Source organism: Oculina patagonica, chromosome 13 (genome assembly GCF_052425735.1).
Source record: "Oculina patagonica isolate OP01 chromosome 13, crgOcupat, whole genome shotgun sequence".
NCBI classification, from domain to species: Eukaryota; Metazoa; Cnidaria; class Anthozoa; order Scleractinia; family Oculinidae; genus Oculina; species Oculina patagonica.
The window spans coordinates 30,172,791-30,185,537 of record NC_135770.1 but is presented as its reverse complement, the minus strand read 5'-3'; the positions used below and the strand labels follow the sequence as shown (position 1 = coordinate 30,185,537).

General features: G+C 40.3%; 1 protein-coding gene across 2 annotated transcripts in view; it reads left to right on the top strand.

The window, feature by feature from the left end:
• Window positions 1-12,227, top strand: part of LOC144635766 (phosphatidylinositol phosphatase PTPRQ-like) — a 38,309-nt gene extending 26,082 nt beyond the window's left edge. Inside the window, exons 14-24 of one of the 2 annotated variants that reach the window (XM_078494849.1) lie at window positions 240-533; window positions 1,124-1,429; window positions 2,070-2,411; window positions 2,849-3,151; window positions 4,105-4,568; window positions 5,503-5,597; window positions 6,398-6,560; window positions 7,564-7,630; window positions 7,913-8,184; window positions 9,073-9,253; window positions 10,735-12,227. In XM_078494849.1, the coding sequence (XP_078350975.1) occupies window positions 240-533; window positions 1,124-1,429; window positions 2,070-2,411; window positions 2,849-3,151; window positions 4,105-4,568; window positions 5,503-5,597; window positions 6,398-6,560; window positions 7,564-7,630; window positions 7,913-8,184; window positions 9,073-9,253; window positions 10,735-10,931 (2,684 nt within the window). In that variant the 3' untranslated portion in view covers window positions 10,932-12,227. Of the gene's footprint in view, window positions 1-239; window positions 534-1,123; window positions 1,430-2,069; window positions 2,412-2,848; window positions 3,152-4,104; window positions 4,569-5,502; window positions 5,598-6,397; window positions 6,561-7,563; window positions 7,631-7,912; window positions 8,185-9,072; window positions 9,254-10,734 lie in introns of those variants that run through there. The other variant, XM_078494851.1, reaches the window with a different exon arrangement.
• The last annotated feature ends 520 nt before the right edge of the window (window positions 12,228-12,747 follow it).

Sequence of the window (12,747 nt, the reverse complement as noted above, 5' to 3'; positions counted from 1 at the left end):
TGGGCACCAAAATGTTTCCAAATTGGATAGCATACAGTCTTATTTCGCATGCTGGTAAGAAGCAAACGACGCGCTAAACAAATCCCTGCCCGTGAGCTATAACGTCTGTCTTTCAACACAACAACAATATCAGGGTAAAATATTTATCTGACATGGGTGGAGGAGTTAGCGTGAGCTGTAGATAGGAGAATAGGGTAGGGTACCTCCGCTAACAGACATTCATATTCATTTGTCCCCAGTTCCCGCAGCTCCGCCACAAAATGTCTCCGGCTACAACATCAGCAAGCATGACATCAGGGTATTTTGGGAGGAAGTTCCTTCCCGTGACGTCAATGGCATCTTGCTGGGATATCGCGTTTTTTTTAATGAAACATCGGACGACGTTTTTAACCAGACCGTTGAATTTCCCAGAATGAATGTCACGTTAGGCTTCTTAAGGCCTTACACTTTCTACACAATACAATTGCTAGCATTTACCATAAAAGGAGATGGGCCGAAGAGCCCGCCAAACACAATCAGAACAGAGGAAGAAGGTGAGAAATACCAGGGAGGAGACGGACGGGGAAATTTGTCTTGTAATTTGCAGCATTTTATTAAAGTTCTACTTCTCTATACTTTTGATAGCATTAATGGTACTCTTCTACATAAAGCGAGTAAGAACCGAGTTGTTTTTTTCACCTTCCAGTACCTCGAATTACTGGTTGTTTCCCTTGGATTTGCTCTACACTCCTGCTAATTCGAACTCCGATAACTCGGACTTAATTCTGGATTCCTTCAAAACAATTTGCCATGACCTTGCCCCCGTTAGCTCGAACTCAGCTTTATTTTGCTAAACGATTTCGAAATGTTTCCATTGAGAATCAAGATAACATAAGATCTTGGCGCACTCAAAATGATAGAACAGTGTTTAATCCATTCAGATTCTTTTTTGAATGAATATGTTGAGTATCGGATGAGAAAGAAATTCATCCAATTGGACAATCAACCAACCATTCCGATTGGTTGGTTCTGTTCTTGGTCTTATCAGCTCTCTAACAGTCCTATATGCCTGTTATTGTAAATTGTAATTTTGTTAATTTGCGTTATATGGAATAATTTGTTGTTATTGTCTTTTACTCTTCAGCACCCCAGGTGTATCCCTGGAATGTGACCGGTCTCAACTCCAGTTCCACATCCATATATCTTTACTGGTCTGCCATTCCCCCGGAATTGGTGGCTGGAGTTTTAAGAGAGTACAGAATCGTTTATAACGAACTCAATGATCGTAACGAGACCGTCAAAACGCATCTGCTGAGATTACCCGTCGACCAGTTGTCGGTTAACTTGACAGACCTAGCAAAGTACACAAACTACAGTTTTGAATTGCAAGGAATCAGCAAATTCTTTGGTGTGCAGAGTCCGCCCATCGTTGTCATCACAGATCAGGACGGTAAGGCATATATGAGGGTGCTGGAGGGGAATATAAAATCCCATTTCCCAGCCCACATTTTGCCCAAATCCCAGTTCCCAGACTATTGTTTCCCGATTTTCCAAATCCCAGTGGTCTTTTATTGGTTATTTGTTTGTGATTCCCAGTCTCAGTTACCCAAATCCCTTTTCCCAGTGAAAATTTTTCCAAACCCCAGTTCCCATTTTATCCCTTCAGGCCCTTCATATAGATACACAACGGCAAAGGGATCCCTCTCGTTGCATTCAATGTATGGCACAATCTACTATATAGCACATCTGGCAGGAATTATGAGTTCCGAGATCAGCAGTTTTGTTGGAACTATTCGGGTTAGAGCTCGGAAACTTCTGACGTACGCCAAACGAAAGAAGCCAAATTTCGGATTTCATTTTCGATTCGCTTCGCCTTAGTTACAAAGCAAGGCCTGGATCAAAACTTTTCGTATGAAAGTGAGTTTAATGTGTTCATTTTCCCACCTTTTAAACAACTGCTCCCTTAGAATATAGCCATTGAACAGAAAAACAGGCACAACCTTAGGGTGTAGCTAAGTAGTGATCGTGAATGAAGTTATTTATTGGCTTGGTGTCGTTTCATATTGTTTCTTCTGTTTTTAATACTTTAGTACCAAGTCGTGCACCAGGGAATATCACTTCGACCAATACAAGCTCTACAAGCCTATTAATAACGTGGGAACATATTCCAAAGAAACTTGTGCATGGAATTCTCCTCGGTTACCGAGTATTTTATCATCAATTCGTGGACGAACAACAAATCGAAGCGAAAAGGCGGAGAAGAGCTATTGATAACATGAACGAAACCGTCGAAACTTTACCACCAAACACGACATTTCTCAGGATATCCAACCTTAAAAAGTTCACCAATTATTCCTTTAGAATTGTTGGCTTCACGATCAAAGGAGAAGGAAAAATAAGCCAGACTTTCAACGTGTCTACGGATGAAGATGGTAGGTGCATGTTGAAGATTTGTTATTGCTGTGGTTCAGTGGAAAAATTCTTTAAAGGGACAGCGTCACCATAATTTAGTGCTAGAGAGCTGCCAGCCTCCTTTTAAGAACAGAGTGCACTATTATGATGGTTTAGTGTTGTAAGCTCTGGGGCTAAAGTGCTATGGCACTTTGGTGTAGAACCATTTGTGCGCAATACGCAGAACTTGAAGCAACTTCCATCTGCGTTATTTCTACTTGCTGTTGAATAGTTAAAACCGCTTGAAAATGTAATGTGTCTTGTTAGTAAAACTTGTTTAGAATAAGGGTTTGTGCTAACAGGATTAATTGTAAAGCGACTTGTTAAAGAGTTTTTGCTAATAACAGAGAAAAAAGGGCAAAAAGCTTCACCTTAAATTACTCCGCATTGACTTCATTGTTTATTGTTTTTCATTAAGTTCCCAGTCAGCCACCTGTGGGTCCTTACGCGGTCAACCTGAGCGGGCCGCATATCATCCACGTATCCTGGGAACCAGTCCCAGAAGGCTTTGTACATGGCATTCTTTTGGGGTATCGCATCTTCTACACAGTAATAAGCATAGCTGGAGAGGATGTAAGACGACCCACTCTAAATACGACAACAGACGAAACAGCATTGAGCACAACACTGAGCGGTCTATTGAGCTACGCTGTTTACGAGATACGAGTGACAGCATTCACTGTGAAAGGCGATGGTGCGATAAGCCATAGCATTAGAGCAGGTATGTCGACTAGAAAGACTTATCCAGTCGGGAGAAATGTTTTGGTAACGCCTCGTTAAAAAAATTCGTATCTGCTATTTATTATACAGACAAAGTATAGAGCGAGCATTCGACAGCACTTCCAATGAAACTAATTGAATGCTCTGGAATCCAAACGTTGTAGGGCAGTTAGAGTTACATACAGTTTACCGCGCGACATGCCCTCTGCATACGCCCGCCGAAAAGCAACAAAGTGAGACTAACTTTCTGACACTTAATAAGATAGCCCCCTTAACGTACAAAATGCTTAATTATTAGGCATGACACTAAGTATGACCTGCGACACCAACACCGAGTAAGCGTCCCGAGTTTCGAAACCTACTTCATGAGGAATTCTGTCTCGTACAGAAGATTCGTCGTTTGGAGCATATTGGAACCCTCTGCGGTCGGCGCAGGGGCTCCCAAGCCATCATAAACCTCAATTTCTCTGCTGAGTCACCCCAAATGAGCTTCAATGATATAGACTCGATTACCAGCCGCTGTTTGGGGAGGAACAAAAACCGGACTCGAGAGAGCGGCGGAAATCAAGCCTAACAATAACAGTGATTTCGTATTTTATTAACTTAAATAAAAAATGAATGTTTATTTGTATTTAAGTATATTTATAGGTTTTTAGAAGTCTAAGCTAGAAAGTAACACGGCGCCATAAACTGTATAAGCTTCAGTTTAACTTTTTACCGTGAGTAAATAAAAGATGCGCTGTTGTTGTTGTTGACAAGCTTTCAAAGGCTTGAGTCACTTCTCAAAAACTAGCTTTACATAGACAACACAGGTAATCTACCGGTCTTTCACGCGGTTTTTCGTATAGCTGAGGAATAAACTATGTGCAATATGTAAATAATTGTTCATGCGCATAGGTAGTGAACAGTATGGTAAACCAATCCCTCATAAAAATCTTAAATTAACTCTTTTAGAAACTTGCAGATGTCCTGTAAAAATGACGACAAACTGGTATTCCTTCCCTCCATACATGAGCCGTAATCAGGAGAGTTCTTACGAGGGAATTTTTCCATTCATACTGAACAAGGCGACTAGCACATGCTGTACACCATGCCTCAACGGCCACGGACCTACATCAATCGATTACGAGCATGACAGAGAGGGCATGGCCGCTGAGAAAGACAACGTATCGCTGGTGCATAAGAATGAGTTTAAAGCAGACATGACCTTCCCCGTAGAAGGGTACAAAGGTCAAACTAGATATGGGGTTTATCGTTACGTGCCCCTGATGGAATCTGCCGGGGTGGCCCTCGTCGCACCATTGCCGTCGGCAGAGGAAAAAGCTAATTTTGTGATACATGTTGGCATGGCTTGTTTCCCGATGCTACTCCTGACTGTTCTTATGGTGCTGCTGGCCGGCGCTGTCTTGTGGGCACTTGTGAGTGTTAATGATTTGTAGTCATTCTGCGCAATCTCGCCTGCAATGCATGTGTGCCTCACACGAAGGAATGTTTGATAACCAAAATAAAAAATTCCGGTAAAAACTATCTTTTTCTTCGTTATTAACGCCAGATTTCCTTGCAAAACAATAATAACGAGTAGAAGAACCTCGCGTCGAGCATTCCAAAACGTGGCGGACTAAAAAACGTCATGTGCGCTATTAACGAAGTGTAACTTATCAACGAATTCAAAACAAAAATGAACACAAACTCCGAGACTGCGCAGAACGGGCTGGAAATCACCTGAGTAAACTAATTACATTGCAATACATCTTTCTAAGCATTAAATATCAATCTATCCTGTTGATGTGCTAGATATGTTAACTACTCAGAGTTGCCTCTGAGAAAATCGTTTAAAATAAGAGATGAGGAAGTGTGCATGTAAGGGAGGGGATGAGACGCAGTGGTAGTGGTGGTAAGGCATACAGATGGTGTTGGCCGGCTTATAGATGAAAGCGTTCCTTATGTTCCTTATGACCGACAATAGACCGATTAAAACCTTCTAAAACTGGCCAATCAATGTTGACATACTTTACGCTAGTCTTACAGCCAATGACATCACAGCAAAACTGACCAATCCACGGGACAGACTTATAATACTGTCAGTTGAGGACTTTTTCCCTCACCTTGTAGTTCACGAACTACGAACTACTGATACTTCTACGTTCAAACCACTTACTATATACGGGTCGAGTCAACAATTGGTGATTTTGCCATGTTTGAAATTGAAAAAAAAAAACATCCAAAGAAACGAAAGTGTGTTAATTTCTACGTGTTAAAATATACAATGTATTTCAATTATTATTGAATTAAAAGGTTTTAAAACGTTTCTTTTTCTAACGGATCAGTCCTCTTGAATTTTTCATTTTACAGGAGTCTAATGCCAATCCTGAGGAGTTTCCAGAGTTATTCACTAGAGGATTATGGGCAGGATTTTGGTGGGCTTACATCACGTGCACGACATTAGGGTGAGGATATCGTCAGGGGGAAGGGTCAGGGTAAAGCTTTATAATAAGAAAGTAGGTTGCAAAGAGGTTGGGAAGGAAATATTCTATAATGATTTGTGAACAAAACTTGACAATCGCGAACTCAACTGAGGAGTAGAAATAGCTTAATGTAAGATGATAACTTATGAAAAATTAAAATTTCTCGGAAAAAAATTATGCTTTAACATTCACTGCGCTGAATAATATTTATATTTATTTTTACAGATATTTCGACTCGCAGTCTGATCGTTAAATACAACGTAACATAAAATATAACTTTAGACCTCCCAACAGCAAATATATAGCACGTAAACCGCACGTGTTTCCCAAAAGAACTTTATTTCCTTGCCAGTTATTGTGGGTCAATCGAGCCATTGCATAGGTTCGGATGAACCTACGCCGTGTATTTCTGTCACGTAATAAATAATTTGAGGAGTCAGCGTGACCGAGTGGTTTAGGGCGCTGGTGTTGTAATCCGGAGGTCCCGGGTTCAAACCCTCCACCCTGCCACTAGCTGGATTTGTTCTCGGTTGTCACGAGTTCAAATCCTCGGTCACGCTTTGTATAAAGCCAACTTGTCCGTCTCCTAACAGTTGAGATTTTCTTACTACGTTATGTTCATTAATTTAAAATATTTGCTTCCTCTGTTTCAGTGGCATGCCTGTAAACTACTAGTTATCTCGAACAGATATGAAGCTAAGTGCATGACCACTATAAACAACATTTATTTTTATTTAAAATAAATATATAATCAGTGCATATTGCTGTTCCTTTGTTTGCAGCTATGGTGACAAGGTTCCTCGTAGTTTTCTTGGACGTCTCTTCGCGATAGCCTGGACATTAACTGGCCTCGTCCTCATGTCGTTTCTTGTAGCCGTGATGACAGAATCTCTTATATCTTACACGGTGCTTCAAGCCTCCAGCAGGAAAATTTATGGTGCTAAGGTACCGTAAACTAAATTTTTTTTCCAAAAAGTTACTCGGAAATCTTTGGCAAACTTCGTTCATCTTCGGGAAAGTTCGAAAAATGTTCGGAAACTTTCGTATGGCCTTCGAACAACACTCGGACAATCTTCGCTCAGAATGCAAAATGTTGCTCGAAGAGATTAAAATCGCTCGAAATATAAAAGTTTGCCAAAAAGTTGCCGAGCAACTTCTGGACATGCCCCAAATAAGATTTAGCGTCCCACCGCTTATTAACCTTGACAACTCAAGAGAGCGCATTTATTTATTTATTTTTTATCTTAACCCTTAACATGCTAAGTGCGGATTATTCCGAGATTTGGAGGAATGGCCATTCTGCCACTTTTATGACGTCACCAATTTATACGTCAGCAAATTTTTGTGATTTGCATTTTATAGAGCTAGGATAGATCTTTCCACAGGACTATCCATCTTCAATATTGACTGCATTCCGACAGAGCTAATCGAAAAAAAAAAACACGATCAGTTTTTGGTGTAAAATTGGTGCTAAAACAGGCCAAAATACCCGTACTTGATCATGATCTCCTTTCCAGGGTTTTCCATTGATTCAGATCAAAACTTTTCAGGCCAGTAGAAGGGGTGCACAGAGTAAAAGATAGAGAGAATAAGAAAGCAGAGAAAAACGAAAAGGAAAGGAGCAAGGAAAAAAATCGGAAAGGTTCAGCAAAAAAAAAAGAAAGTCCAAATTTTGGCTTATGCGCATGCGCCAAAGTAAAATATTGTACATTTTTACATGGAAATTTCATCAAAATCTTCCTGCATTGTCAGAAAGTGCATTTTTAGCGAATTTAGAGAACTTTTGGACCGTGGAGCCAAGAAAATCGATTAACGGTTAAAAAAACGCGTTTTTAGGAATAATTTCAGTATATTAAGGGTTAACTTCTCTGAATTGCCAATGAACTGCTCGTAGACTATCGTTGTTGTAACAGATCCCCCAAAAATTAATAAATGTTTTTTTCCATAGATTGGAGCCATTCAGGGATCACCGGAGTTCTCACTTGGAGTGCGCAAGACAGCCAATATGAATCCAGGTAACTCCTATTACACGCCGCAAAGCACTCATGGTATCAAGAATTAGTAGAAACTCAGCCGTGTTCTATTGGAAATTCACGAAACTGATTGGTTAACGCAATGTTTTCTATTTAACAATAAGACGGCAAGCTCGAGGTTTCTATCGGCCGGCTGATAGCAACATATACGTATAGCCGTCGCACTCAGTTTTGAAAAAACGCCATTGTACCGTTGATGAAGACCACCAATTGTGTCATTTGCTAATTAACCCTGCTATCTCGAGCTTTCTTTTTGTTTTTCAGCTCAGCAGTATCATACATACAGTGACATCAACAGAGCGTTGATGAACAAAGAAATTGAGGGCGCGTTAATCGATTTGTACGTGGTGTCCACTCAAAAGGATCTGTCCTCCAATCCTAATCTGCGAGTGTACCAGGTGTATGACTATCAAAAGACGTACGGAGTAGTGTTGGCCGGGGCCTCTATGAAGTTAGAGAAGTGCTTTCTTGACTTTGTTGAACTCAACAAGGCAGACATCGTTCACAAGATAGAGAAAACAGTAAAGAATCTAACGGTAATTTAATAAGCTTAGGAAAGAAAAGACATCACCAAAAAGATCGCTTGCCTGAGAGACCTTTTCTCCTTGTTGACTTGCATACTGAGCAACCTTGTTTTAAAGAGAAGTTCCCACAAAAAAAAAAAAAAATCACATGTTTAGCATAACACAGTGACCAACACTATCGAGTGCTAGTAGGCTCTCGGTGGGCATCGTCCAATTTTGGCTGTCCTCGGAAGCTTTTTCATCCAATCATTTCCCACAAATTGGACTGTAAAACCAATGCAATGAAACCACTCGTCTAACGGCTCGTGGTTCCACTTAAGTTTGAAGATTTTATGACGTCATTTCTGTAAACGTGTAGACCATGGAAACCATGGTCGATTTGTTAAAAAACCTAGGGCGACCTCAGACTCGTTCCCAGTCCCTACTTATTCGTTCTTAATGGTGATGAAAGACTGGGGAGAAATGTTATGGAGGTTACCTGATTTTAATCCGGCCTTCCCTTGATGCAATGCGTTCTAGTTAAAACTGTCTCGAGAACGACTGGGAACGAGTCTGGGGCACGGTTTTGGTTAATAAGTCAGTTTTAATTATCAAGTCAATAGAGCCGCCCAGGCCCCAGGGGTAAGGCTACAACAATAAGACCGCACTCGCTCTCAGGCTTCTTGCAACTTTGATAAATGTCTTGAGTTCACAAACCATCAATTATATTCCAATAAATACCTCGCGCTCGTAGCTAATCCAGTTGTTAAATATCGACAAAGCACTGCGAAACACTCTAAGTTAAATTTGGCACGTAACGTACTTTCAACGAGGAAAAGGAATAATAACATGAGCCGTAAACGTACATTCAAACCTCATTCGCCCGCATTGAATGATTATCTACAATTATCTTCATTTCAGACTCAAGAACAATCCATTGCCGAGGATCCTGCAGAGGATATAGGCTCTGGACTCTTTGACCCTACCGCTGCCCAGTTCCATCTGACTGTTCTGTTTCTGTCGTCTCTCTTTGCTGTGGCGGTTCTTTGTGGACTGGTTTATCAAATACACCGGACATTAAAACAACGCTCAAATAGCACAGGTTAATCTTAATCGTAACTTATATTTAAAGAGAAAATACAGGGTTGTAACCAGGTATATGGGATCAGGGATCACAGACTTGGGATCAGAAATCACAGACTTGGGATCGGGATCACAGCCTCGGAAACGGGATCATGCACCCGGGATCCCGGATCACAAGTCATGGGATCCGGATCGGCCAATCAGATGGGATCAGAATGGAATCAGGGATCAAATGTTACCACATTTTGGGGATCAGGAATCAAATTTTAGAGCTAAAATTTGGGATCAGCAATGAAAAAATAAACCTGGTTACGACCCTGAAAATAGGCTGCTTGTTCCTTACATTCTCCATTTTTTCGCGTCTCGTATTTGCACAATTTTCCTTTTGTTGCTTCTGCTACTCCTTTCATGGCTTTTCCTACAACAAGCTGATCATAGCGACCGGAAGAACGAATTTTAAAAATTGCAGCAATGAGGCTATTTGCGCCTTTGTGATGTTGTATCTTCCATACCGACCTAAGGTCATTGCCCCGAAATAGAACTGAACATAGATTTTCAACCAAACTTTGCTTACTTGGTGATTACCTTAAGGGGACTTAAATTTTGAAATAAAAAAGTGGGGTCTCCATATTTGTTTAGGAGCAGGAAGACCTTGTATATACGGCATAATTGCTTAATAATTTCCTTGCGAGTACTGTCAAAGTACACATTTCTAGTAAAAGGAATTGATCTGTTTTCGTTTTACAGAAAGAACTTGATCGCTGCACCCAAAATATGAGAAAAAATGAGAAATCACCATACTCGTTTACGAGAAAGAGACGATTTATTTTTCTCGCGGACTAAGACACACAGAAAAAAAGCCGCCATTTTGTTTATGTGCGCGCGATAATTAAGTGTTAAATTCTGCGCAGAAAGGATGCGCAATGCAATACATGGCAATGACCTTAAAACCAGCTTTGAACGCGGATACTGTTTAACATACGATATTTTGAAAGGTCCTTTTAAATACCTAAATAACAGTTTCCCCTACCCTAAAGCCTGAAAAAGGTACCCATTCGGTTGGAGTTTCCCAGTATAGTCCACTAATAGGGATTGCTCCCCAGGGGGAGGGGGCAATAGTTCCTGCAGTTATTTTGCCAAGGGATAATAATGTTCTTGGACTAACCATGTCGTTTAGACGTAATTTACGTGTTTTTCTTTCCTCTTATTGTTTAATCATGCTTTTAATTAACGCCGAGAGAAAGGAATTCTGTTCTGTTAATGAGGGATAACTGTCTCTCGTTTCAAACAGCCAGATATGTGATTCGTATTTAAATACATAAAAAACTGTCCGAAAGGGAGGCAATAAAAGTATAAACTTGAAATTTGGAATCTTTTGATTGAGTGCAATCAAATCAACCAAACTTAAAAAAAAAATTAGTACTTCAAACACATTTAGCCAATTATAATCGGAACCTTCAGTCAACCCTTTTACTGCTTTTTTATGTTTATAATACACAGACCCGTACAATCATGTTGCTGCTATACGGCGAGAAATGCAACAAGAAGTAGACAGCTTTTACAGAAGGGTCAGCGAAATCGTCAGAGAACTGAAGCAGACTCACATCAAGGAAAGACGAAGGTTCTGGGCACGCAGAAGAAGTACTGATTTCTATCAAATCACAATGACGTCTTTCAGGAACCTCGCCGAGAAATAAAATGGTCACGCCTTAATAAGCCCTATAAGGGAGTGTTGTGTGACGCCAAAGAACCAAACTGATTTCATTGCACTCGTTTCACACTCTTTCAAGGAAAGATTGCGTGACGAGCCCAAAGAGCGTCATGTAAGAGGCTTATCGGTGAAAAGGAACAATGAACTTAACCCTCTTTTAAATTCCCCAAAGTGATGGATATCTAAATTCTTGCTACAATATCAATATAGCCTGCGTCGCGGACAGTCTGAACAACTGGTATACCGTATTTACTCTAATAAGCGCCGCGGCGCTTATTTAATTTTTCGCGCCTCAAGTGCGGCGCTTATTCAAGGGCGGCGCTTATTTAAAGGCGGCGCTTATTTAAAATTTGGACGCCGCAGAAAATCTAATATAAACGAAACTTTTACAGTAACTAAAAGAAGGGTCTTTTGATTGTCAGTATTCGTTTCTTACGGAAGAGAGTAGTTGCGTTTGCTGTATCGACAAAGCTCACGGCCTTCACAACGTTAAAAGAACTGTGTATTGTTAGATTTTTGGATAGAAAGAAATAATAGCAAAGATATCGTTGAAGTCAACTATTTTAATTAATGTGCCAACCACAAAACTATTGGCTAGTGAAACAAAGAGTTCTTTTGTTTAACTTGTTGGACATTTAAATAACAAAAACAATGTTTGTAAACAAATATCTTCCCTTAGGCGAGCGGTAAAGCATAATAACTTTCAAATGCGAAACGTCGCTTTTGATGAAAAGAAATTTCCAAGGCTGTTTTGGAGTTTCTTTGTAGTGCTATTTTTGGTTATACGGAATTCCTCAAATAAGCGCCGCATCGGGACTGCGGCGCTTATTAATTTTTTTGTCCCGAATGCGGCGCTTATTTGAGGGCGGCGCTTATTCGAGTAAATACGGTAGTCCGTGGAGGAATTTGTGACATGTCCGGCTGGAACACAGGCTATATCAACAGGATAAGAACAAAAAAAATCGTCAGAGGATATTGTCTTGATGAGCCGTTAGATTCTCACAACTGAATATTAAAAGAAAACAATGGCTTACAGTGAGGAGTATTCAATCTGAACTGGGGATTTTAAGGGTACGTCGTCTCACGTAAGATGGTGGCTGTTAAGGCAAATCATTGCAGAAAATTCATTCACTTGAAACTCTTAATGTCCAAATATAATCTCGAATCTAGTGAAGTTGTTGTTAGCTCGACCTGATACACCTGCGCTCTTTTCTCCATTGGTGAAGAGTCAGGGCAAGAATAAAAATAACCTTCCGCCGTTTTGGAAATAAAGATCGCCTGATGGCAGGTTAGGTACACCACGGCCTCTCCAATTCAGAAATCAAATTTAAGGTTGTTAAAAGTACCAGACATGCGCAAGACCACTTTAAAGCTGACCCTTGCTAAGACGGAATATTTATTTTTTTTCTCAGCTATAACTGCTGGTTACGGTTATATTTACATACAGAAATACCTTATAAGGTCTTTCATTTTAACGGACTGACATAAAAAGTTTAGAACAAAAATTAGCTACCAACTTTAGAACCATTTTGTTATCTCGAATATATAAACCACTGAAACAGACAGTTGAGTCACTAAGCTAGGAAAGTGTATGAAAAGATTGCTTTAGTTCGCCAGTTGGCGATCACTGAAAGACAGGGACGTTTTCAAGCTGTACATGTGATTCCAAAAAAGGAAAAATCCTTGCATGGTCCAATCAGAAAGACTTAGTATCCTCCCACGTCCACATGCGCATCTTCAATCTTGCTGACCTGATCTGAAAGCTGTTCACGCGAACGCACGTCGACTTGAGTCGCTTTCTT